Source organism: Sceloporus occidentalis, unplaced genomic scaffold, assembly GCF_023333645.1.
Source record: "Sceloporus occidentalis isolate IW3139 unplaced genomic scaffold, rSceOcc1.0.p SCAF_1, whole genome shotgun sequence".
Lineage (NCBI taxonomy): Eukaryota > Metazoa > Chordata > Lepidosauria > Squamata > Phrynosomatidae > Sceloporus > Sceloporus occidentalis.
In genome coordinates, this window is record NW_028316981.1 from 19,592,125 (window position 1) to 19,619,454 (window position 27,330).

The 27,330-nt window shown below is 43.4% G+C and overlaps 1 protein-coding gene across 2 annotated transcripts; it reads left to right on the top strand.

Annotated features, from left to right (window-relative positions):
* Nucleotides 1-26,535, top strand: LOC149321048 (neural proliferation differentiation and control protein 1-like). 2 transcript variants are annotated; one of them, XM_089490113.1, is made up of 9 exons: nucleotides 1-299; nucleotides 5,075-5,227; nucleotides 8,335-8,448; nucleotides 10,100-10,315; nucleotides 11,249-11,315; nucleotides 15,651-15,735; nucleotides 17,096-17,172; nucleotides 19,434-19,527; nucleotides 23,424-26,535. In XM_089490113.1, the coding sequence occupies exons 1-9, from the start codon at nucleotides 227-229 to the stop codon at nucleotides 23,487-23,489; spliced, it is 945 nt and encodes a 314-aa protein (XP_089346239.1). In that variant the 5' UTR covers nucleotides 1-226; the 3' UTR covers nucleotides 23,490-26,535. The 2 variants fall into 2 exon arrangements, with proteins under 2 accessions (XP_089346239.1, XP_089346292.1); XM_089490166.1 differs by having other exon boundaries at nucleotides 19,437-19,527.
* The last annotated feature ends 795 nt before the right edge of the window (nucleotides 26,536-27,330 follow it).

The window sequence follows — 27,330 nt, forward strand, 5'->3', positions numbered from 1 at the left end:
AAATCTGCCACTTTATTCTCTTAGCCTGACTACCCTCCCCATCCTTGGTTCATTCATAAAGCTCTGCAGTCCCTCCCCTTGCCAGCACCACCAGGTCTTCTCACGCATTCGGCTAGATGCCAGCATCTGCAAAGGGGGACAGCCCCCTGGTATAGCTGGGGAGGGGGCCCCTACTCATCTACCCCCCTCCAAACACACATCAGAGCCAGCCATTCTTTGAAAGGAGATGCTGGGCAAAGCAAACCGATGGCTGGCAATCTTCGCAGCCCTACTGGCAACAGGGGCCAGCTGGGAAGCAGGTGAGGGGGGTACCTGTCTCAGGGGTGGGGAGGGAGAGGGGAGTGATGCAGAACTGAAGTGTGTATGTGGGGGGGGGGGGTCCAGGAGATGGGATTGGAAAGAATGAGAGTGGCTGACTTGATGAAAGAGGAGAGCAAAAGAGAGAGATGTGGGAGAGGAGGAGAAAAGGAGGGAGTGGAGAAAACAAAAAGAAAGAGAGAGAAATATTCAGCTCATCAAGAGAGAAGGGATGAAAGGAGAAAGACGGGGGGGTGACAAACAAGTCAGAGCAAAGGAATAAACAGAGAGAGAGGTTGGTTGGAAGAAATGCAGTCGGCTCCTCTGTATCCAGTTCTGATGCTGGGAGTTATTATGGCATCATCAGCCCCCGCTCTTTGGTCTAACTTGCAAGACCCCTGACTCTAGGGTGGGTTTGGGGGGTGTCTAATAATGCCTTTTCACAATCCATCCCTTTTGATCTGAAGTCACTTCAGCTAAAGGCCAAACAAGCCGGAGACTGGGTTCTGCATGTTCTCAGGAAGGTTGGTGGTAAAAGGAGAGCATTCTGTGCATGCTTATGTCTGGATTGTTTGATGATGTGCACACCAAATGAGTCCTAGCTTCAATTCCCAGGCTCAGGTTAGTTCTTGCTGTCTTCCCTCAACCCTGCTGAGTGTTGTGTTCCTGGTCTAAAGGACTAGCTCTCTCTCCCATTCTAGAGGACCCTGGTGCATTCTGCTTTCAACCTGCATTACTGGCGTAACTGTTCCCAGAGGACAAAGAAGTCCTAGGCTGCCAGCTCTATGCCTAACCCACCTTATGCTACTTCCCATGCCCACACAACTCCCAAACTCTTAGACCTGCTTCTTCATTCAAAACTGGGCAAAAGTTACACTCCCTTTATTCTGCCTTTTAAAATAATATTCTTGTGCTTTTAACAGGTTTGTGACAGGCAGGCATTCAACAGGTGCAGCATCCCTCACTATAATAGGTGTCAGATGCAAAGTGTTTTACTGTTTTAATTTCTACCTGTGGGAGGTCCACAAGAACCTCATCTGTATGTGATGGGAGAAGGCGAGAACCCTCTTTCTGAAGTCTACCTTCTGTTTGAAAATATAAATCCACAACTAGAACAGATCCCTCTGTATCAAGGCAAACACACTTGGACTGTATAAAGGAAAATAAACAGAACCATTTGCAGACAGAATCTTTGTTCAAGGGAAGAGTGAGGAGGGATAAGACTACTAGACTGTAATGTGATCAGGGTCAATCAGAAGCTTCCATGTTAATCCACTTTGGGGGTACATCTACATGGTTGAAATAATGCAGTTTGGCACCACTTTAACTGCCATGGGTACATGTATTCAGAATCCTGGGGTTTGTAGTTTTGTCAGGCATCACTGACACTCCTTGGCAGAGGAAGCTAAAGATCTTGTAAAATTACACATCCCAGGATTCCATAGGATGGAGCTACCACACTTAAAGTGGTGTCAAACTCCATTACTTCAACAGTGTAGACTAGAGGCACCCTTGGTTGTATTGCAGACTTTACAAGGGCTGTCCATGGTGCTGAATCAATAGGTGTACCCCCCAAGGCTAGCAACCCATCAAATGCGGAGTCTAGCAAAAAAAACATTGAAGCTGAAGTTAATGATTCCTGAAATAGCGGGCACGAATAGTGCAGGTTGTTCTTGACCTTTGCAGGAAAATATATTTTCCTGTTATGGTTAGTGTTACACTAGGGGAAACAGAGCAACCAATCATTTTATACAGTGTATGAAGTGTTTCATGTGTCTCAGCAAACTGCAGTGGAAATGGGGGCCAATATTTCTTCCCATGGTTGCCTCCTGGTCTGCAGTGCCTCCCAAAACCTGGTCCAGAGCAGATGCATAGATTCCTCCTATTCCTCAACAAATAGGGGTGTGGGAAGATTTATGGTTTTGCAAAAGTGCAAAAGGCATAGGGGGCTTCCTGGAAACCCTTAGATAGATCATTTCACCATTATTGTCTCCACTTTCTACATAGGGAGTTGAAGCTGGGAGACAAATGACTTCCTTGCCATAGACCTTTCATGGCTGAAGGGAAAGTTGAAAATGGGAACTCTCATCCACAGCTTTAAAAAACACTTATAGTCACATTTTAGATGTCATGAGAAATGGCAATTTTGTCCTCTGGAAGAGGAGGTATTGTCTAGTGTTGAGAAAATGCAGTCTCTCACCACCAGAAACACAGCCTTGAGGTAGAAACAAAATGTTAACAGCACCTTTGTCTTCTTTACACTGGTTGCAGAATAAATGCTTGTCAAGTTGGAGCTCACAGGAGGAACTAGTAGGTACTCCAGATGCTCTGGGACTTTAGTGCCCAGAAGCTGAATGGCTAATTACAGAGATTATGGGAGCTGTAGTTCACAATATCTGGAGGGCCAAAGGTGTCACACTCTTGATCTAGTAGGTAAAGGGAAGAGGGCCCAAAGAGCCTCAGAGGCTGTTTCCATGTTACATTTTTAGGATGCATCATCAAGCTGAAAAATGCAAAGTGTGACGACAGCAAACTTGTTTACAACCACTTTCAGAGTGCAGGATTTTGTGACTACAAAGTGTGACCACAGAGCAGCAATTACAGTTGAAATGGTTGCTGGCACTATGGTGGCTCTGAAATGAAAGAGGATCCAACGAAGACAGCATTCTGGGCAATCTAATACAGTGAGCCCTTCCTGTTCCCTGGGGTTAGGGGTACAGGACCCCTTGAAAGTGGAAACCCTGCAAATAAAATGCCACTAATTCTTTAACCTGAAAAAATACCTCTATTCAAATCTCTAGGTCTTACAGCACAACTCTATGGTCAACATCTGCAAGGTCCTACAAGTTCCTAGATAAGTGTTTTCTCTGGTAATCTCTAAGTCCTTCAGTGCAACTGTATGGTTAATGTCCAACAGAGTTGCACAGGAGGACCTACAGATTCCTAGAGAGAACATATTAATCAAATCCACAAATATTCAAATGCACAAAAGTCAAAGCCACAAATATGGAGGCTGTATATATGCCTGGAAAAATCAAACACAGACTATAAGTACAGTTCAATAGCTGGACCTGGCTTCAGCATTCTGTTAGGTGTAGAGAAGATAGAACCATAGCTATCCTGCTGCATACTGTATGCAATTAAGAGTTAAGGAAATTCTTGCAGTTTGAAAACATAGAATGGAGGGCCCACTTAAAAGAGATCTGTTCGATGTTAATACAGTTCAATGTTAATACAAGGCAGAGTTTCAAAAAACAACTTTTCCAAGCTCTGCTTCAGCAGAGATCTAATAAACAAAGGAGCAAAGCATCTGATGATTAATAAAGCCTCGACAATACATGGAAGCTGTGGCCCTGTATCTTCATATGGGGCAGTTTCCTTCCATAATATTTCTAATTACTGTGTATGATTGAGGGAGCCAGCATGGTATAGAGGGTTGAGTATTAGACCCAGACACTGGGAGACCAGGTTCAAATCCTGTTCAGCCATGGAATCTTCCTGGGTGTTCTTGACCAGGTCACAATCTCTGAGCCTTAGAGGAAGGGAAAGGCAAACCCATTCTGAACAAATCTTGCCCCAAAAAACCCATCATGATATGGTTACCCTAGGGTCACCACAAAATGACTTGAAGACACACAGCAACAACATGTATGATTGTGAAAGCTGGACAGTGAAGAAAGGAAGAGAATCAGCTCAGTAGTGCTGGAAGAAAGTTCTACAGATACCATGCACTATTAAAAGACAAATACATGGGCCCAAGATGACTAAACTGAGATGGTTGTACTTTGATCTATTATGTGAAGACATGACTCACTCAAAAAGAGAATAATGCTTAGTAAGATTGAAGGCAGTAGGAAAAGAGGAAGACCACATTGGAAGTGGATAGACTCAGTCAGGGAAGTGATAACCTGACTTAGCAAGATCAATCCTGTCAATAACTGGGTGTCTTAGAGGTCTCTTATTCATAGAGTCACTATAAGTTAAAAACAACTTGACAACAGTTAACAAATAAGAATTTGTTTTGGTGGTTCCTATATCTGCTGAGCAGTGAATCCACTTCACATTTTGAAAAGTTTTAAAGAAACTATCCAAGGTGCGAGACCTATTTGGGATGTGGGATTTGGTACCCTTTAAATCTAGACCAAATCTAGATTCACCAGCGTTGACTCGGGAGCGATCCGGTGCCACTGGGGGAAGCTAAAACCTTCTCTCTTGTAGCTCTCTTCTTCTCAGCCCATTCTCCCAAGTGCTTTTATTCCAACCTGATTCAATTGGGTGAAAAGTGATTGAAGGAATAGACTGCAAAGGAATGAAGAATGGAAGGAGGGTTGACATTTCCCAGATTTGGCCATGTCTGTCTCTTTAAAAGTGTCCACACACACTCCTGCCACAATATGTATAGTACTACAATGGAGCCCTGGTGGTGCAATGGTTAAATGCCAATACTTCAGCCATTCACAGCCACAAGGTTGTGAGTTCGATCCCAGGCAGGGCTCCAGGGTCCAATCAGCCTTGCATTCTCTGTAGGTAGGTAAAATGAGTACCCAGCTTGTTGAGAGGAATTAGCTTACACATTGTAAACCACCTAGGGAGTACTTAAGTGCACTGATAAGCAGTATAGAAATGTACTTGCTATTGCTATTGCTGTGCAATATGCAGGTTTTTCATCAATAGGGAGAAAGAGAGACAGCTTGAGGTCATGGGAGGGAGTAAGGATTCTTTCCAAACTTTACAGTCAGCTTTCCCTTCTCTTATTTTTTCACGTTCACTTTTACAGACCCCCTCTGCCCTGCCAGGTACAAACTCAACTGCTTACTCCGTCGACGTTTGGGATGTGGGCCTGATGGGGCGCCTACCTGTGGACCTTGTTTTCCCAATTATGAGGAGGACTCTGGTGGTGACTGTGTACCCAAGAAAGTCCCTAAGCATGGTAAGAGGCCTGTGAATTTTTGGATGTCTCAAACATCGGTTGGAGGGGGAGCGTTCTGACACTTGGCAGGGAGAGCAAGCACAGTGTTTAAGATTTCAAATTATGATAATTAATAATTACCAAATTGCTTTTAGCATGCAAAACAGATTATGGAAGACACCTTGTTTTCCCAGATGATAATCCTGAGTGACACAGTCATAGCTGCAGGGATACAGCCTCAGCTTTAGGGTGTGTCTGTCTCTGTCTCTTTCTTTCCTAAGAAAATAAAGAAAAATAAATTCAGATTGCCCAATAAACAGTTGTGACCAATCTGTGTGACCATTTGCAGATAAAATCATGCCTAGTCATGCAAACTTGGATGCCATATTTGTTATAGGCTCAGTTAATTTAACCTGGGTTTCTGCTCATCCAGTTAGGGTTGGCGTCACCAAGTGTGGTAAGCTCATGGTGTCACCCCCCCCCCCCATTGCCCTCCTCCCATCCCACTCCAAACAGAATCCTTAGTAATGTTTTTGTACTGTTACTCATAAATCATAATTCCTGTATGTCACTGAATGTAATGGCAACCGTTGTGACATAAACTAGTAGAATTAAAATTCCAATTTTAAATTACAATGTCATGTGCACAGCCTAAATGTATTTACATGTGCATAATTTCATATGGTTAAAGTGAAAATTTGTTAAGATGAGATTTTTTAAAAGAAACGTTTAAAAGAATTTAATTTTGGAAGATGGAACTATTTATTTATTTATTTATTTATTTATTTATTAAAATCCTTCTTCCACTGAGCCTCACCCCACTCACACCATTTCTTCAGTGTTTTCAAGGGACACAGGCAAATGTCAGAGTCCGTTTCTGCCAAAAGACAGACATTTGGGGAGCAGTGGTGTCAGACCCCCTTAAATCATCACCTAGAGATTCTCCTGAACAGATACTTTTAGTTCTGTACAGCCTGAGGTTAGTTGAAACTCAGAGTATGTGTTTGACCCTTTTCTTTCCCAGTTTAAAAAAGCTGGTGGTGGACTGAGACAGGCCTAATGAGGGATGATATTGGTGAATGCCTCTTTCAAAAGGGAGTGACTCCATTGTGGCTAAAAGAGGTGGTGATGAGACTTTTTGATTTGGTTTTGGTTTTTAAAAACAAAACAAAACTGAAAATACCTCTGGCCACCTTAAATGTTTCAATGATGCTAGAGGTATATGGGGGTACTTAAGCTTGGATGAGTTGAATTATTTATTTGAGATCCATTTAATTCTGGTTTCAGGCCTCATTATGGGACAGATAAAACTTTTGGTGGGTGATCTGTGCTGGAAAATGGATATTGTGAGCACATCCTGGTTCAACAACAGCAACTGCTGCTGATGTTGTTGTTGTTCCACATGTGAAATCACTGGGCGAAATGAGTTTTGGGGGTTCTGTGCTGCCCTTATGTTGATACCCATTCTAGGACCAGAATTTCTTGACTGTCTACTCCTTGGTGCTGCCAGAAGCAGGCTCCCTTCTCCAGTGTCTGGTTGGATATGTCTTGAACACAGGTGATGGAAGGATGGTGTGTAGCTTTCCTCCATGCTTTTCTTCTGCCCTGGATTACATGCGTCATAGTAGTATATTGTATGCAGGTGTCTGTACTTGTTTTAATATGTAAACATGTGAATATCTTTGTGTAGCCAAAATGAGTACATCCATGCAAAGGAGAAAAGGATCAGCAGACTCAGTGGGGGCAGGGCATGGTTTGCTTAGATCTTGGGGGGGGGGGGGAATTTGGATGCCAATTTTGCACAGTTTTCAATCAGTATGCTGGCTCTTTACATCAAACCCAACTGTTGAAATTTTGACTGTAAACTCCTCAGGTCAGAGGTCTGTTTTAATTGTTTGCCTTACTTTGCAGTCTACTTTGTGTCCCACTAATGGCAGTATTATAACAAGTACAGTTGGCCCTCTATATTTATGGCTTTGACTTTTACAGCTTTGGTTATTTGTGGATTTAATTGATATAATAATAATAATAATAATAATAATAATAATAATAATAATAATAATAGGTTTTATTTATATACCGCCCAATCACTGGAAATCCGAGCGGTTTACAACAGAGGGGATAATAGACGGTTCCCTGCCCTCAGGCTTACAATCTAAAAGACACGACACAAAACGAGAAGGGAATGGTGAGGGAGGGAGGGGGATCAGGTCCAGCAGTTCTTCTCTCCCTCTGAGGCCTGGACCAAGGCAGATGGACTGGAGGGAGGGCTCTTCTTCTTCAAGCTAGCCCTGATGGATTTACTCTAGGTTTACTCTACTGGACGATGACCATAAAGTCATGCTGGAAGACCTAGAGATTCCTAGAGAAAACATTTCTCTAGGCATTTTTAGGTTCTTCAACATGATTCTAAAATGAACCTCTGGTTGATGTTGACAGAATGCCCCATTCACACTACATAATAAACCGATTTTTGTGTTGGCTCATTTCAAATCGATGGAGCGATTCAACACCGAATAGATGTTCAGACTTTGGTTACCGTGATCAAACTTTCCCCATTTCAATTTAATCCATTTCACGTTCATATTAACAATAGGATCGATTCAAAATAGAGTTGCATCAAAGGGATGATTGCACCACAGGTAACTGAATCCAATTGACAATGAATTCACACTTGTGTTGAACCAAATCATTTAATTAAATATGGCAAATGCCTCAGATTCAGAAGAACCAGTTTAACTGGCTTTAGCACTCCCCCCCAACCTGCCCCGGCAAACTATGCTGGAGAAATTTGGTGCCAGTGTAAACAAGGGTCCTTTAAATCGATTTACACCAGTTTGGAAAATGGTTTATTATGTAGTGTGAATGAGACCAAAAATGGCACCGGAGAACCTAGAGATTTCTAGAGAGCTGTTCTCTTGGGTTAAAATGAAAAGTGTTTTTTTTTAATATATTTGTGTTTTTTCCACTTCTACGGGAGTCCTGTGCCCCTAACCCCAGTGAATGTGGAAGGCCTACTGTACAGTCAACTGATAGAGCGAAGAGGAGGAGGATATGTATACATTGTGATTAAAGGCCATCAACTGCTCCATCTTTCTTTCTTTCTTTCTTTCTTTGTTCTGCATTAGAAAACAAAGCAAAAACCCAGAAGAGGCCCAAAGACTTGCCTGGTCTCATCCGTTCCCTTCTGGCCAAGCATGAGAAGGAGCTACAGCCATCAGGCATGGAGACCACTCTGCCTGGTATGCAAATCTAACAATCCTCCACCTCTCACCACAATAGGCTCCTATAGTTAGGGTTGCCATAGTGCCGGACCTCGAAACCGGGGATAATGTAGGACAAAATTGTCAAATGTAGGACACTACATTTTACCGCGATCGCAGCGGGGAGCGGAGGCCAAGCCTGGGCCCCGCCACGATCGGAGGCCAGGATCGGGGCCTCGCCTCGTTCCTGGGACCCTCAGGGACCAGGAAGGAGGGGAGGAGGCCGGCGGCGATCACCCCGGCCTCGCCTCCTTCTTGGCCCCCGCAGGGACCAGGAAGGAGGGGAGGAGGCCGGCGGCGATCGCCCCGGCCTCGCCTCCTTCTTGGCCCCCGCAGGGACCAGGAAGGAGGGGGGAGGCCGGCGGCGATGGCCGGGGCTTCGCCTCCTTCTTGGCCCCCGCGGAGGCCAGGAAGGAGGGAGGAGGCCGGCGGCGATCGCCCCAGCCTCGCCTCCTTCTTGGCCCCCGCAGGGACCAGGAAGGAGGGGAGGAGGCCGGCGGCGATCGCCCCGGCCTCGCCTCCTTCTTGGCCCCCGCGGAGGCCAGGAAGGAGGGAGGAGGCCAGCGGCGATCGCCCCGGCCTCGCCTCCTTCTTGGCCCCCGCAGAGACCAGGAAGGAGGGGAGGAGGCCGGCGGCGATCGCCCCGGCCTCGCCCCAGGCCTCAGAAAGGCCTTGGAGCCGCCGCCGCGGCGGAGGTGGCCGCGGTGGGCGGGGCCGTCCCGGTTTGGGCGCCAAACCGGACCGGGACCGGGATGGCACCGCCCAAACCGGGATTGTCCCGCCGGGGGGCGGGATATGGCAACCCTACCTATAGTACTAGCATTCAGGGCATAGGAACCTGCCTTGTGCTGAGAACCACAACTCAGTACTGCCATTCCTCCACATTTGTGGATTTGACTTTTGCAGATTTGGTTATTGATGGATTGTATTAATATTTCTCTCTAGGAATCTCTAGGTCTTCCAGTGTGCTTCTAAGGTCAACATCTGCCAGTTGTTGCACTGGAGGACCTACAGAATCCTAGAGAGAAAATTTCTCTAATTGTTTGTAGATCCTCCGACACAATTCTAGTGTCAACCTCCTGCACATGTTGACCACCAGTTGTGCTGGAGGACCTAGAGAGTTGTTCCCTCAGGTTAAAACAAGAATAGTGGGGTTTTATTTGTAGTTTCCCACTTTCTTGGGAACCCTATGCCTGCAACTCCAGCGAATGTGGAAGGCCCACTGTATTACTGGCCTACACTGACTGGCAGTAGTTTTCCAGGCTTTCAGACATACATTACAGAAGTTATTGATGTAACATGGCACTAGGAGGCAGTGTGATAAAGAGCCAGAGGGGGGAGGAAAATAGGATGCTTCAAACTGGTGTTGTTGTGTGCCTTCAAGTTTCTGACGTATGGCAACCCTAAGGAGGACCTATCCTGGGGTTTTCTCGGCATGAATTGTTTGAAAGGGTTTGCCATTCCCTTCCCCTGAGGCTGAGAGAGTGTAACTTGCCCAAGTTCACCCAGTGGGTTTCATAGCTGGGAAGGGAACCCTGGTCTCCAGAGTCATAGTCCAACACTCAAACCACTATGCCATGCTGTTCAAACAACTGTACTCTAATTTCTCTTTCTTTTTCCTGCTTTCCAGGCAGCACTGAGGAGTTTGAACCAGCCAACTCCCCCACTCCTTTCCCCACCTCTCTCCCCACAGAAGTCTCCTATTCTGCAAGCACCGTCCCAGTTTCTTCCGAATCTTATGAAAGCACCACGGTCCAGGCCACCATACCCCCAAGGAGTGTGAAAGTGGATTTCAAGCAAAGGTCCCGTCCCCCAGTGACTAACCTGAACAAAGCTGTGACCCTCAGTAAGTATAAGAGTGAATCAGGAAAAATTGGCTGAGGTGATGGCATAAGAACTCAGGGCTAGGGTTGTCATGGGTCAGGACTATCCAAGGCCCTGAGATTTAAGGGCCAAAGCGTAAGACTTGGGAAAGACCTGGGAGTGCAACAAAATTAGGGCATGGTCTTGCAAATAAGAATTCTTTCCCCCAGGAAATGTTACTCACTCTTCAGATTTCTAGCAGTGCTGTACTTTAAATCTCAGTTCAGCATTTAAGAACAGATGATAGGCAACCCAAGAAAAGCGGCAGGCAAAGTGACCAAGAGAATGTCAACACAACAAACTGAAGCATACTTAACATGAACAGTTTTCAGCATCTCAATCTCTGCAATGCTACAAATTGGGAGATTGAAAGAAAACTTTATTTCAGGGTCAAAATTCCTATTTAGGGGGGCAATGCCCTCATTTTGTCCCACATCCCTGGGTGATTCCTTCTGATGTCACAGGATGCAGGCCCCAGTGATGCTACAAGGAGAAGCCCCCAGCTAGAGCATTGCACATGAGTGCTTTGATTGTGTATTCAACCACAAAATGGGGTTGGACTAGATGGCCCTTGTGGTCTCTTCCAACTCTACGATTCTGTGATTCTACAATAACATGAAGCATCAACCACAGTTGCACAGAATATGCCATTCCACTAAAAACAACAACAAAACCCTAGTCTAATAAAAGAGGGAAATGCATATACACACCTTTCAAGACAGCACTCTCACTCTGAAATTCCTTCTTCTTGCTCTGAGGACTGGAAAAGAGGGGCCAAATCCTAAGATTCAGAGCCAGGCCATGAGATCAGGGAATCTAGGCTGGTTATATGGACAATGCAATGGGAAAGAGTGCAACTAGAGAGTGACCATTTGTATGTGGCAGTGACTCAAAGATTTAATTGTCTTCCTTACAGCTCTTGTGGTGATGTGCACAGTGACAGGGGTCTCTGGACTGGTGGTAGCTGCCATTTGCTGGTACAGGTAGGAACTACACCTTTAATGGTATGTTAGAATCATAGAGAACTGCATTATACAGAGTGAAAACCATTGCTCTATCCAGGCCAGTATGGTCAACTCTGGCTGCATCTGCACTGCAGAATGAATGCAGTTTGACACTGCTTTACTGCCATGGCTTAATGCTATGGAATTCTAGGATCTGTAGTTTTGTGAGACATTTAGCCTTCTCTGTCAGAGAGTTCTGGTACCACAACAAACTACAAATCCCACAATTCCATAGGATGGAGCCCTGTCAATTAAAACTGTGCCAAACTGCATTATTTTTGAAGTATAGATTGGACCTAGGAGACTGGGATAAATCTTTTGCCCACCTCTGATTTACTAATGCTCCCTGGGCCAGAGTGAGTCTCTAAACAATGTGTAAAAGTAGAAGAGCGTTGGGATAGGTGTGGGAAAGTACAGTGGGTCTAAACACGACTTTGCTTCCCCTTGAACTCTTTAGGGGTTGCACAACTGCCGAAAATGCCCCTCCAAAACACAAACAACCAAGAGTGGAAGTTTTGAAAAAGAGGTATAATTTTTTTATCTTAAACAGTGCAGGAGGGAGGTATGGCAGGAAAAGAGCAGCCCAGAGAATGAGATGTTCAGGGCCGTGAAAAGAGCCCCATGTGGCTCTGGGATCACACTTTTCCCACCCATATTCTAACAGAAATGTGAATTGGAATAGAAAAACTAAATTTAATAATCTATTTTGCATTTAAGGTCCCCTCAGGATCATTCAGAGCCAGTGTAATGTTTGAGTGTTGGATTATGACTCTTGGAAACCAGGGTTTGATTCCCAGCTCAGTCGTGTAAACTTATGAGGTGATTTTGGGCAAGTCACACTCTCTCAGCCTCAGAGGATGGCAATGGCAACTCTCCCCTGAAGAAACTTATCAAGAAAACCCCATGATAGGGTCACCTTAGGGTCACCATAAGTTGGAAACGACTTGAAGGCACACATCAACAACAACATAATCATTCGGCCAAAATAATCATTTTTGGCCAAAATCACCAATAATCTCATTTTTTTTGAAAATCATGTTTATTAAACATAGAAAACAACCACACACATATTTTATCTCTACATCTAAAACAAGGTTTTCTAGTTTAAACCAAATTGTCTGGCTTAAACCAAATAACTTAAAAAGTATATTTTTCTTTTTTCAATTGATTAATAATCTTTTTCTAAAAAATCTGGCTATATTTTCCAACCCTCTTACTGCAACCACAATGACTCTGAATGTAAACGTTTTAATTTTGATTGTTTATTGGCAGTTGTTCGCTGTTTGGTCAGTATCCAATGACGGGTGCTTCTTTTTAAACACTTTATTTTAAAGCGCAAGAAATGCCATTCAGAAACGAATCCTTCAATTAAAATAAGTTCAGCCAAAAACTTGCTTTAAAAGAACACTTTAAAAAACAACAACACACAATTATTATTTAAGATCGTGGCCATAACATCCGAACTGCATTTTGCTACTTAATTTTCTAATTTAGTCCTATATTGATATAGTACTACACATTAATGGGGGAGGAGGAACAAAAACAAAAACCTGGTTTAAACAACAAGAGAGGGGTTTAACACTATTTCCCCCCAACTCTGATTAAAACATAGTCAGTAAACAATAACAAAACTATAAACACTGCTATCATGGACCAAGCATGACTCACTAGAAAAAGTGATAATGCCTTGAAAGGTGGGAGGCAATAAGGAAAGAGGAAGATTACAACACAAGTGGATTAATCCAATCAAGGAAAACACCTGAGTCTGCAAGAAGAGAAAGACTCATGATGACAGATGGCTGATAAATGACTGTGGTTGTTGGATGGCTTTCAATCACAGGGTCGTCTGATTTGATAGCAAACGGCAACATAATCTGTAACCCTAAACTACTGCTTACTTGTTGTTATGTGCCTTCAAGTTGCTTCCAACTTGTGGTAACCCTAGAACCTATTGTGGGATTTTCTTGGCGAGACTTCTTCGGTGGAGGTTTGCCCTTGCCTTCCCTGGAGGCTGAGAGAGTGTGAGTTGCACAAGTTCACCCAGTGGGTTTTCATGGCCAAGCTGAGAATCAAACTCTGGTCTCCAAGAGTCGTAGTTCAACACTCATAGCACTATGCCATGCTGGCTCTCCACATCCAGCACACAGTGAAGTTCACACAGTGAAATTCATAACTGGCCAGAGTTCTGTAAATTTAAACAAAATAACTCTAATTCAGGTATACATTTCAGCTACAAAGAACACAACTGTGTGTGGAGGGGATAGGATAAAAGAGAGACAAATTAAAGATGATAATAATAATAATAATAATAATAATAATAAATTTTATTTGTATACCGCTTTTCCACAGATCAAAGCGGTTTACAACCATAGAAAACCATTACAACCATAAAAAACCGTTACAAACATCTCTAGATAAAAACCAATTATACAAAATTTAAAACACAGTCATACAGCAAAGTAAGGCAGGGAATCAATGGCATCAACATACACAGCTTCATTTATCAGGGGGGAAGGCTTGACAAAAAAGGAAGGTTTTAAGCCTTCTTAAAAATGTTTCTAGGGGGGTCGTCAAACGGAGCTCCTCGGGAAGGCTATTCCAGATTCGCGGGGCTGCCACTGAAAAGGCCATCTGGAATCTTGTCACACCTTTGAGACAAACTGAAAGAAAGAAGTTGGTAGCATGAGACTTGATTCTGTTTTCTCAGATGTGTGTACACTTGTCTCTGCACATTCACTGGGGTTAGGGGAACAGGATCCCCCATGAATGTAGAAAAACCACAAATAACAAAAGCACTATGTTTTTACCTGACAGAACCCCCCTCTAAGAATCTCTATGTCTCCCTGTGGTTAACATCTGCCAGAGATTAACCATAGAATTGCACTGGAGGAGCTACAAATGCCTAATGGAGTGTTCCCTCTAGGAATCTCTAGGTCCTTCAGTGCAACTTATGGTTAAAGTTGACCGTAGAGTTGCCCTGGAGGATCTAGATATTCCTAGAGAGAGCATATTAATAAAATCCGTGAATAATCAAATCCACAAAAGTCAAAGCCTCAAATGTGGAGGGACAAGTATAGTAGGCTCAAGTCTATGAAAGCTCATGCTACCAACTTTTTTATTTCAGTCTCAAAGGTGTTATCACATACATCAGTGAAGAGAGGAAATGGTGAGGAACCTTGTGGTACCTGAAAGCTTCATGTATTTCTTCTAAATTTCACATTTGTTAGTCCTTAACTGGGTAGACCACTGGTGGCACAGTGGTTAAATGCCTGTACTGCACACACTCACTCAAAACCATAAGGCTGCGAGTTCAATACCAGTGAAAGGGCTCAAGACTGACTCAGGCTTACATCCTTCCGAGGACACTAAAATGCGTACCCAGCTTGTTGGGGGCAATTAGCTTACGGTTGTAAATCACTTAGACACTGTTAGTTCAGTATGAAGTGATATATAAATGAAGCTGTTTGTTTGTTTGTTTGTTTGTTTTTAGACCAGAAAGTCAGCATGGCATAGTGGTATGTGTTTTGGACTTGGACTCTGGGAGACCAGGGTTCAAATTCCTACACAGCCATGGAAACCTGCTGGATGACCTTGCACAAGTCACACTCTTTCAGTCTCATAGGAAGGCAAGGGGGGGAAAAACCCTCTGAACAAATTCTGCCAAGAAAACCCCATGATAGGTTCTCCTAGGTCACCAAAATTCAGAAATGACTAGAAAGCACAAAACAAAAAAACTGGGTGGCCCACAAAACTGTGTGTACAAACTATTTCTAAAGCCATGGTGCATGGATTAAAAGGTCAGTCAATTTATTTTAACACATAAGGCAACAAATCCCATAGAAATGCTTCTCCCATCCTGACAGTAAAAATACATCAGCATTCAATTAAATAAGAAAAGTTTGTTGCCCTTTAATGAGTTCTAAAATGAAAAGATTTAAAGAGTAGGGTTGGTCCTAATCTTTAGGGTGGCATGTGGCCCTTATTGATTATTGGAACAGACCAACTTGGCTATTGGCGTTAGTGTGGCCAGAGTGTGTAGCCGCTCCAGATTATTATTTTTTAAAGTAAATTCAACAAAATGAAAACTTTACAGTAAGGCAGCTTGTTACATTGTTATTGTGTGACTTCAAGTCATACCTGGTTTATGGCGATCCTAATGGCAAGCCTATCGTAGGATTTTCTTGGCAAGTTTCTTCAGGGGGGTTTACTATTGCCATCCTCTGAGACTGAGAGAGTGTGACTTGTCAACATACATAACATCAAAATAGGAAAGATTTTAATGGCCTGTAAAAACATCTCATGATTAATTTCCAGGCTACAGAAAGAGGTGCACTTGGCTCAGAAGATAGCATACACAGCCAATCGGGGGAACCAGTATCGGTACCATCAGCCCAGTGCAGTAAGTAATTTTGTCGTTGTTTAGTTGTGTGCATGGGGGGGGAGAGATGGTTGCCAGAGTAAAAACTGGAGAGAACTCCTGTACCTTTACTGGTTGCATAAAAGAGGAGATTACAGGAGGTGTGCTTAGTGTTACCTGGTTCTTTTGCCAAGTCACAACTGCTGACATTTCCTCTTTTTCACAACCATGAGGGGTCCATTGTACCCTAAAACAAGCAAGTTACTTTGACACGCAAAGCAGAGACCTCTCCAGTGTTCAGTTAGGTAACCTAAGGTGAGATGCTGGTCTCTTCCATTCATAGTTCTTGGACTGCATCTACACTGTGGAATCAATGCAGTTTGACACCACTTTAACTGCCATGGCTCAATGCTATGGAATCCTGGCACTTACAGTTTTGTGAGTTATTTAGTCTCCTCTGTCAGAGACCTCTGGTACCACAACAAACTACAAATCGCAGGATTCCATAGCATTGAGCCACAGCCAATGGCAGTTAAAGTGTTGTCAAACTGGATTATTTCTGCAGTGTGGATGCGGCCTTGGAGGTCGTGGAATCGTGACATGAATCTGAATGGTGGGAGATTTAGGATACTTGTTCACATAGGGTACAGTGAAATGATTGAACCCATTGCCACAGAATGTACCTACACTGTCGAAATAATGCAGTATGAGACCCCTTTTACTGCCATGGCTCCACCCAACAGAATCCTGAGATGTGTAGTTTTGTGAGGCACCAGCACACTACTTTCCCAAACTGACCAACTGAGAAGCTGCCTAAGTAGCCCTAGAATAATTTATCAGTCTTCAGAAAGGGTGGTGGCTGCTTTTTAGGGTTGTCATTTCAGGATCTTTAAGTACTGTAGCTCCATCCTATGTAACCCTGGAATTTATAGTTTTACAAGATCTTTAACCTTCTCTGCCAAAAATAAGTGCTCGTGCCTCTCAGACTAGAATACCCAGGAATTGTGAGATGGAGCCATGGCAGTTAAAGTAGTGTCAAACTGCATTATTTCAACAGCAGTTGGTACCCCTATATAGACTATAAGGATGGTCTGACAACCAACTGAGATGACTTTAAAGGGGAGGTTAGAGAGATTAATGGAAGATAAATCCATCAGGGACTACTAATCTTCTTGATAGAATTGGCTTTGGGGTCAGAGACAGCATGCCTTTAAATATCAGCTAGTGCAGAACAACAGGAGAGGGCTTTCTCCTTGGATCCTACTTAAAGGCTTCCTCTAAGTATCTAAGAAAACTACTATCGTCAGCCAGATGTTGGGCTGGACAAGAGGGACAGGATTATGGTTTAATATGATCCACCAATGCTCTTTTTAATCTTATGATCTCTCTTCTTCCCCCTCAGTACATGGACTCTAGACTAGCTCAGTCTTGCCAGGTTCACCACTATCAACATCAGAAGAAACTTCTCACCAGTGAGGAGTAAGTGCTCATATGTCAGTCACTCTGGGGAAACAGGAGAGCTGGAATAACCACTAGAACAGGAGGGGTCATTTCTTAGTTTACAGTGCCAACCCAAAGCATTTTGTTCATGAGGCAGAATAGCAGAGGTTGGACCATACTACTTGCCCATGCCAGGGTTCATAGTGCATTCGGCCTTTCATAGCCATGGATTCTGCACTAACAGATTCAACCGTTCATGGCTTGGTTGGAATATATATATATATATATATATATAAAACAAAGCTTGATTTTGCCATTTTATGCAAGGGACACCATTTTACTTTGTTGTTGTTGTGTGTGCCTTCAAGTTGTTTCTGACTTATGGAGAACGTATCATGGTGCTGCTATGTAACCATGTCTTCCTGGTTGCAAAACATAAAGGCCTCTCCTGGGCCTAAAGTGGCTCTGGTGGTGGGCAAAAATGTGGTGGAAATGCCCCCAGATTTCACAGGAGGCATTTGGGGGCAAACAAGAATTGAATTGTGGGAGTTGAGATGGCCCTCCAAAGTCTGCCTCTGCCAGCCGGGCACCCCAATGCAATGAGTTGTATATTTACAACAGCTTCAACAAACCTAGTGTCCTCCAGATGCTCAATTTCTCATTGGCTGAGGATGATAGGAGCTGCAGCCCATTATCTTTTGAGGATGTGTTGTTTTAGTGTGATAGCAGTCTTCCGAATGTATTCTTTGGTATATGGTAGGGTTGTGACTTTGGGCAAGTCACATGCTCTCAGCCTCAGAGGAAAGCAATGACAAACTTCTTATGAACAAATCTTGCCAAGAAAACCCCATGACAGGGTCACTTTAGGGTCGCCTTAAGTCCTGACTTGAAGGCACATGATGATAACAACAAAGGGCTGTCACCCTACTTTTGTGTAGTTGATTAAACTAAGTCTTTACAGATTTGTGCACAATCAAAGCAATTGTTCAACAAAACTAGCACCTTTTGTGTCTGGGATCCCTGTGTTGCAGCCAGCATTGATCCACTTTATTTGAATCAATCAATGAGTTATTTCACAGGACCTCCTCCTGTCCAGTAGTGGCAATGGCCCCACTGCCTTTGATTGCCCTTACCAATGACTTTCTGGTTGCAAAATTATGGTAGAGTCATTTCAGTAGTGGCACCTCACCTGTGGAATGCCCAATCCAAAGTGGCCACCTGGCACTACTGTGAGCAAAGCAAATACTTTCTTATTTACCAAGGCTTTTAAAAGTGTAGCCATGAACCACATTTTAGTTTTGCTGATTTTTAATTCTCTGTTTGCTTGTACTGTACTTGTTCTTGAGTCTGTGTTGTTTTGCAGCTGCATTTCATTTTTTCTCCCCTGCTGCATTGTTCTGTATTTCAACATGTGCATTACAATGAATATTTTAATTTTTTATTGTATTATTGTATATTTTACAAATGTGGCTCTTTTTAATCTTGTGATTCACCCAGACTTATGAATGAATGAATGAATCTTTATTTGTATACTGCTATTCCAATGATCACAGCGGTTTACAGTCAGTTAAAATATGACAACAACAAATCCAATAAAAGAAACCCCCCCACATTAAGCAATAAGATACAGACAATAAAAATATCCATCATTCAGTCACCTTTTAAAACCATTAAAACCAATAACCAATAACACCAAGGACGTCCATTACATTACATTACAACAGCATAAAAGGAGAAGAGTGAAATTAAGGGACATGGGGGAAAGCAAGGCGAAAAAAGTGAGTCTTTAGGTTTTTCCTAAAAGACTCCAGGGAGGGGGCTGAGCGGAGCTCGACAGGGAGAGAGTTCCAAGCCTGCGGGGCCGAAGCAGAAAAATCCCTATGTGCAGACATCACATATCACATATCTATTATAAATAATGCAAATAAACAGAAGTAAGAAGTGGAATCCAAATGCCATGTCACCATCAAGAAGTGAAATAAAGAAATAAATAAAAATAAATAAAAATTTTGAAATTCTGATTTTGATTTGCAACCACATCAAGACACCAATTGTTGCCATCCCCTTATTCCTAGTTTCTTCTGTCTGGTGTGTGGCATGGCTGATCCTACGCACTGTTACTGGAAGAAGAGGATGATACATGTTTTAGGGAGATAGAATATTTGACCTGGTGGATTAAATGAGGGTGACAGGAGCATAAAGGAGGAAGGGAAGGGGGAAAGTGTCTGGAAAGGGTATGAAATCTCTTCAGTTCCATCTCATGAGTTTATATACCTCACATTTTTGTCTCTTTTCTGTAGCAGAGAACCTCCCAAACCAGTAGAGCAAGTCTCCACAGAATCAGAGACTGAAAATGGAGATTACACTGTATATGAATGTCCTGGACTGGCACCAGTAAGTATGTCTCCTCCCTTGCAAACTTTGATGCTGTTGTTGTTGTTGTTGTTAAACTTTATTTATAAAGTGCTGTAAATTTGCACATGTGCAAGCAAGGGCAGCTTCTTAACAAAACTTGGTGAGTTACTTTTTGAGGATTGCAACTCCCATAACCCTCTTCTCATGTTGGCTGAGGGATTCACAAGGTTATACTCCTAAAAAGTAACTTTTTCAAGTTCTGCATTCTGGGAGCCCTGTGTGAAGGTCTAGGCTCTGCAGAGATTTTGCAGGCTGTTGTTGTTGTTGTTGTTGTTGTTGTTTGCCTTCAAGTTGTTTCCAATTTATGGCAACCCTAAGTCAAACTTATCCTGGGATTCTCTTGGCAAGATTTGTTCAGAAGAGATTTGCCATTGTCTTTCCCCTGAATCTGATAGCATGTGACTTGCCCAAGATCACCCAGTAGATTTCCTGGCTGAGCGACGAATTAAACTCGGGTCTCCATAGTCATAGAAGCTTATCACACACCTTTTTTCCCCATTATGAGAACTTGGCATCCTCTGGTGCCAAGCTGTCCCCATTCAGTGCTGAGGAGCGTTAAATGTTCTGGTCAGAAGTCTTCTGACCAAGGAAAATAGCGCCCCGCAGCACTGAATGGGGACAGGTTGGTGCCAGGGGATGGAACAGGGCCCTTTTGAGGATGATTTGCTGTGCGATAAAATCTGTTTTTCCCCGGTCACATTCGGCCCCGAGTGTCCCCTTCCAGTTCCCAAAATGGGGGGGGGGGGGGGGGAAAGGTGTGCGATAAGCTTCATCCAACACTCAACCCCCTATGGGCCTTTCCCATAAACATATCCAACTTTACAGTTAAGGAGCAGTAACAAGGTTCTAGTTGCTTTACATAATTGGCTTTGATTTCTAACCTGCCCTCTAGTCTTGAAGACTTCCCAAGGTTATTTACATTTAAACACAACACAACAAAAAACCCACCCTACAAAAACAAAATAAAAAAGCCTGCATCTACCATGGGAAGTAGGACTGCCCCAAACCTATTGGCTGCTGAGGTGGCTCCTCTCACCTATTCCACACATAGAGTTGACTTTTAACTCAATACTAATAATAGAAAAGTGTCTTCCACCTCACCTGAAGGCAGCAGGGCTAGACTCCCCAATATTTTACATGCGGGATATGTGTGGCCAGGCAACTTCAGAGTGTGGTTATGATGGAGAATGTTATTAATGAGGAAGAACAGACAAGCTAAGAGAGGCTGCAACAGTTGGCTTTTGCTTGAACCTGTTGGGAAGGGCAAGATTCTCCTCTGCTCTCCTATCTATTCAAATCACAGAGTTGGAAGAGACCCCAAGGGCCATCCAGTCCAAACCCCTGACATGCAAGAAGACACAATCAAAGCATCCCCGACAAATGGCCATCCAGCTTCTGTTTGAAAACTTCCAAAGAGGGGGAGAGTCTACCATTCTCCAAGGCAATGTGTTCCACTCTCCGACAGCTCATGGCATGCCTGGAGTCAGTAATGGGCTGGATGAGGGAAAACCGACTCAAGCTGAATCCAGAGAAAACGGAGGTACTCGTGATAGGTTCCCCTGGTCCAGGAATGGCGGTGGTTCCACCTGTCCTGAACGGGGTCACGCTCCCTGTGAAGGACTCCGTGCGCAGTCTGGGGGTGCTTCTTGACTCGTCCCTCCACCTGACTGCTCAGGTGAATGCGACGGTCAAGAGCACCTGTCATCAGCTTCGGCTTATTCGCCAGCTGCGCCCATACCTGGCCCAGAGGGACCTTGAAACTGTGGTACATGCTCTGGTAACCTCGAGACTGGACTTCTGCAATGCACTCTACATGGGGCAACCCTTATACCAAACCCGGAAGCTACAAATGGTACAAAATATGGCAGCCAGGCTGGTCACTGGCACCTCCAGGACCAGCCACATTACACCGGTTCTAAAAGATCTGCACTGGCTGCCCATCCGCTTCCGGGCGCAATATAAGGTGTTGGTAATGACCTATAAAGCCCTAAATGGCTTGGGCCCAGGATACCTGAAGGACCGCCTCTCCCCATATATTCCGTCCCGCACCCTCAGAACATCTGGGCAGCAACTACTTAGGGTTCCCGGGGCTAGGCTTGTCTCCACGACTAGGAAGACTTTTTCCATCGCCGACCCGGCCCTTTGGAACACGCTGCCCATAGAGCTCCGCTCGGCCACCTCCCTGGCCCAATTCAAAAAGGATTTGAAGACCTTCCTTTTTGGTAACGCATTCCCCGATTAAGTTGTCCTACGGACCTCCTTCCGCCGCACCGGCAAGAGGACCGGCTAACTCGGGGCTTTTTGTTTTTACTGTAATGTTTTAATGTTGTATGTATGATGTTTTTAAATGATGTAAACCGCCCTGATCTGAGGAAGGGCGGTATATAAATAAAATTTTTATTATTATTATTATTATTTAGCTCTTATCATGAAGTTCTTCCTAATGTCTAGGTGGAATTTCTTTTCCTATACCTTGAATCCATTGCTCAATGTCCTAATATCTGGAACTGCAGAAAACACATTTGCTCCATCTTCAGTATGACAAATATTTAAACAGGGCTATCATAACACCACTTAACCTTCCTTTCTCCAGGGTAAATATACCCGGCTCCGTAAACTGCTCCTCAAGTTCCTTAAATACAATAGTCAAGTGACTTGTATTCAAGTTCCTTGAATACAAACTACTTTTCCACTTTGAACTCAGTTTGTAGGAATTTAAGTCAGCTGAAAACAAAAGAGGAAAGTGGGAAGAGGAGAGAAAAGCCAGGACATTTTAAAAACGAATGAAAACATGGGATGATATAGGATTAATCAGGGTTATCCCTGCCATATCAGGAGAGTTGGAGGGCATGCAGGGCCATTTAGCGATAATGTCAGATTGTGTAGCACTCCAAACTGAGAGGAGAGTGGACAGAAACATCAGGAAGATCAGTCAGGGATTGCTGCTGCTGAGTCCATAACATTTGCATTCTGCCTAATGGTGGAGCCAGACTTTGGGATTGTGGTATTGACCTAGAACAGCATTTCCCCAGCATGATGTAATGCTTTGAGCATTGGACTACCACTCTGGAGACCAAGATTTGCTTCAAAAAAAAGAACAGCTTCATTTATATACCGCTTCATACTAAACTAACAGTGTCTAAGCGGTTTACAACTGTTAGCTAATTGCCCCCAACAAGCTGGGTATTCATTTTAGTGACTTCGGAAGAATGCAAGCCTGAGTCAAGCTTGAGCCCCCTTAGCTGGGATTGAACTTGCAACCTTATGGTTTTGAGTGACTGACTGCAGTACAGGCATTTAACCACTGCTTCATCAGAGCTCTATGCTTGGCCATAGAAATCCACTAGGTGACCTTGGGTGAGTCACACACTCTCAGCCCCAGAAAATCCCAATAGGGTTGCCATGAGTCAGAAACAATTTGAAGGCACACAGCAACAAGCATTTTCCCATATCTCCACCAGACCTTTCCTCTTCACTGTCCACAAGCAAAGGGGAAAGAGTCAGATGCAGCTACAAGGCTCCAGGTGTGTTGCTAAGCAGATAGCTGCTGGCTTGCCACGGAAATTGTACATACAGTGTTCTTGCCAATTGCTCAGTGAACACTAAATCCTGCGTCCAGCCCTGTGACCAATGAATACACAGCCTTATTGATATTATTTTAATGAAGTTTTTCAAAATGTAAGCTAAATGTAAGCAGCTTGGAGAGCAGGAAAAAATCTGGTATGTGTATGTGCCTTCAAGTCATCCTTTGTTTTATTGCTCTTAACATTTCAGGGCTTGGAGTAGTCCTCATCTGTCAACCCTAATTAGAAATGTTCTTACTTTCCTTTCTGATAATGCTCTGATTAACCTCTTCTCTATTTCTCTTTCCATAGAGTGGAGAAATGGAGATCCACAACCCTCTCTTCGACACCACATCCCTGCACCGATGCCCTCCCTAAATGCATAGTCCCTCTTCCCCATTTTCTTTCTCTCTCCCTGCTTTTCTTTCCTCATCCATTTTTCTGCCTCCTGGATTGACGCAAAGAGGATTCAGACCTATCCCACTGGGTGCTGTTTCTGTATTCTGTTCCAGAGGGAATTAATCCCCTGTATCACTTAACAATTGATTGCCATCCCACCTGAATCATATGAAAACTGCTTGAAAGAGGAAAGATGACTAGCAGCAGATTTCTTTAGAAGTGTAGATTTTCTTCAAATCAACATCTCATGATGCTTGGTATCAACCATCTATCTTAGAAACCTCTTTCCAAGCTTGCCTTTATCCATTAATTCTCCATCTGAAATCATTTTCCACCACTGAGTCCAGCTAGGTAGGTTGATGTGAGTAGCAGCTACCTTCTTACTTCATTGCAAAGTTGGCTGTGAATGCATATGCATATGTGGATCTGTACTCCCCACCCAGGACTGGTTAAGATATTCTTCTCCCCAAGGCAGCAAGGCAAATGCCACCTGCCACCAAGTCAAGGTAGTAGAATACCTAAGAAAAGGTCAAAATAACTTGGCACCTGCAACAGAAAATTCCATTAGACCCTTCCTCCCCTCCAACTCTTCTTCTCTGATAGCGATGATGATGATGATGATGATGATGATGATGATGATGATGAGAACACTTCTTCTCTCCTTTCTTGATGATACCACAGTCTCACTCGCCCTACTGTTGGGACCATTTCAATCCCCATTGCTCTTGAAACACATCCCTGCCCAGCCAAACTTAACAGCCACACTGCTGTATTTTACAGGTGTAGCTCAGGCAACAAAAGAGGGAGAAAAGGAATCAAAAGTGTGTCCATGATTTTTTGAACTAGGTTTTTTCTGCAGGAAAAGCATGCACTATACATCCCATGGTCTGCTTGTGTCCTGACGGTATATGCCTGCCACAAACTAGAACTCCTCTCCATTTGTGTCTGCATGTGAGCATGCAAGGGCTAACTCATATGTAGATGTTTGCACTGTGAAGTAAAAGCTTGAGAGTTATTCTAGCTTGCATGTTACATAGGGCCATCCCCTAATTTAGAAAACAAGTGACCTTTGGCAAGTCACACTCTCTCAGTCTCAGAGGATGGCAATGGCAAACCCCTTGTGAAGAAACACACCAAGAAAACCCCATGATAGGTTCGCCTTAGAGTTGCCATAAATTATTAAGACTTGAAGGCTCACAACAACAACATATCTGGTGGCACAGTGGTTAAATGCCTGTACTGCAGCCACTCACTCACAAACCATAAGGTTGCGAGTTCAATACCAGCAAAAGGGCTCAAGCTTGACTCAGGCTTGCATCCTTCCGAGGAGGTCGCTAAAATGAGTACCCAGATTGTTGGGGGCAATTAGCTTACACTTTGTAAACCGCTTAGGGAGTGCCTAAGTGCACTGATAAGCAGTATAGAAATGTACTTCCTATTGCTATATTGCTATATCTGACTAATAACATGAGCTTGAGTAGAATAGTCAGTCAACTTAATTTGCACATAGTTAAATACCATTCTCTAGTCTTAAGCAAAAGCCATTTTTCTTATAAATCTTAAAGACCTCTTTCACACAACACAATTACATAGTACTTTGATTCCACTTTAACTGCCATGACTGCACCCTGTGGAATATCAGGGTTTGGTAAGGCCCTAGAAGAGCTGTCTAGTCCTCCTCAACGGGTAAATCCAAGACTTCCAGGGGATGCAACCATGGCGATTAAAGTTGAACCATAAGGGCTGTATGTAGTGTGGTAGTGCTCTTTGGCTGCTGCCACACTCAAGAACTTGTATTGTATTGTATTGTATCCTGCCTTTCTCCCAATAGGTCAAAAGCAGTTTGACACTGCTTTAACTGTGATGGCTGCAATCTATGGAATCCTTAGATTTGTAGTTTGTTGTGGCACCAGAGTGCTCTTACAGAGAAGACTAAATATCTCACAAAATTACAAATCCCATAATTCCATAGCATTGACCCATAGCAGTTAAAGCCATGTCAAACTGCATGAATTCTGCAATGTAGATGCAGCCTCAAAAACACACACCTGTACACAGGAAGAAGTGGGTTTAAGTCTTATCTTCCTGCCTACTGAGATATAGTGATGATGCTTGTGTACGTTTAAGTTGGCAACTCTTTAATGCGTTTTCCTGGGGTCAGAGAAGGTTTTTCATTACCTTCCCCTGAGGCTGAGTGTGTGTGATCTGCCTAAGGGGTTTCATGGTTGAGCCAGGAATCAAACCCTGGTCCCGAGAGTTGTAGTCCAACACTCAAACCACTACATCACGCTGGCTCTCACTGAGATGTAGGCAAGATTTCATTTCCTAGCAGACAACTGCTTTATTACCGCAACTTGCAGTAGAAAAACAGTGACCTTAGAAGCCAGAGAAGAAATTTTCTTCACTGTAGTCCATCTGGAGTTTGTGTGGGAAATGTGTTGGATCCCTTCACCTTTCAGATTCCCCAGTGCAACAGATAATCTAGCAATCTGTGCTCCTTTCCTTGCCCCTGCCTCCTCACCAGTCTTCCCATCCATTTTGCAGAGACATCATATCCTTCAACATTTCACAGATGAAAAATGGAACATGTTTGGCCAAGCAATATCAGAGTGTGGTCAAGATGGCAAAAGTTATGGATGAGGAAGAACAGACAAGCTAGGCGAGGCTGCAGAAGTTTGCTTTTGCCTACTGGGAAGGAGGTAAAGGCCAGATTCCACCCCTCCCTCTTGTCTTCTCATCCTGAGTTAGTTGAGTCCAAACTACTTTGCACTTTGAACTCAGTTTGGAGTAACTGAAGTAAGCCGAGGACAAATGGGGAGAGTGGAAGAAGAGAAAACCCAGGACATTTTAAAGGCAGCTGGAAAAGTGGGGCAATATAGGATTAATCAGGACCATCTCTGCCAAACTGAGATAAACTGAGTGTATGGAACAGTTTGTTTAGTCTGTTCCAGAAAACAATAGAATAATAGAATTCTATGACTGTACTCTATGGATCCAATGTCCAGGAATACTCATGCTAAAATAAATTATTTCACCTTGAAGTTGCAACAGGTCTTTTAATTGTTTTCCCACAACAAATTGTGGGCCGTATTGGAATGCTGATCACCAAAAGAAATGGGGAAAGAAAGATACCAAAGGAACAGCTGAAAATGAGTATCAGAATACTGGGCTATAGAATTTCTTCTTTGTTCTTATTCATTCTTTATTAGCAGATGTAAAGATACAGCATTAACCTCAAGGAAGTTATTTTAGTCCCACAAAGTAATTTTGCCATGTGATGCTGAAACTAGACATTGCCCTAATTAGAAGGAACAAGGAAAGCATATAAGGAGGTTGCACCTTAAGGCTGGCCTTTCACCTTTATAGGTAAGGGAGTTTGTTATACTGTGAAGGATAATTGTTTTTTTAAAATATTTTTATTAAACATCTATACACATATAAAACGCATATAAAACATGAACATCTATACACACGTAAGACATAAACTGACATATTTAAAACAATTAGCATATATTCTATTCACTCTAGTTAGTGGGATGTTTTAAGGGACAAAGTGCTCTGTTGTTAATTCCTAAATGGCTGTGTATGTAAAAGAGACAGAAAGAGGGCTACCAGTTCTAGTTACTATAGGCTGCATCTACACTACAGCATTAATGCAGTTTGACGCTACCTCAACTGCCATGGCTCAATGCTATGAAATTATGGGATTTGGTAGTTTTATGAGATTATAACCTTCTCTGTCAGAGAGTTCTGGTAGCAAATTACAAATTCCAGGATTCTGTAGGATGGAGGCATGACAGCGAAAGAAGTGTCTAAGTGC

What these genes read in the sequence shown, in the direction of transcription:
- LOC149321048 (XM_089490113.1), top strand. Translation starts at nt 227, where the DNA reads ATGCTGGGCAAAGCAAACCGATGGCTGGCAATCTTCGCAGCCCTACTG. An exon ending in CAAGAAAGTCCCTAAGCATG is followed by an intron (nt 5,228 to 8,334) that starts GTAAGAGGCCTG and finishes GTTCTGCATTAG; the next exon opens with AAAACAAAGCAAAAACCCAG. An exon ending in GGTACCATCAGCCCAGTGCA is followed by an intron (nt 15,736 to 17,095) that starts GTAAGTAATTTT and finishes CTTCCCCCTCAG; the next exon opens with TACATGGACTCTAGACTAGC.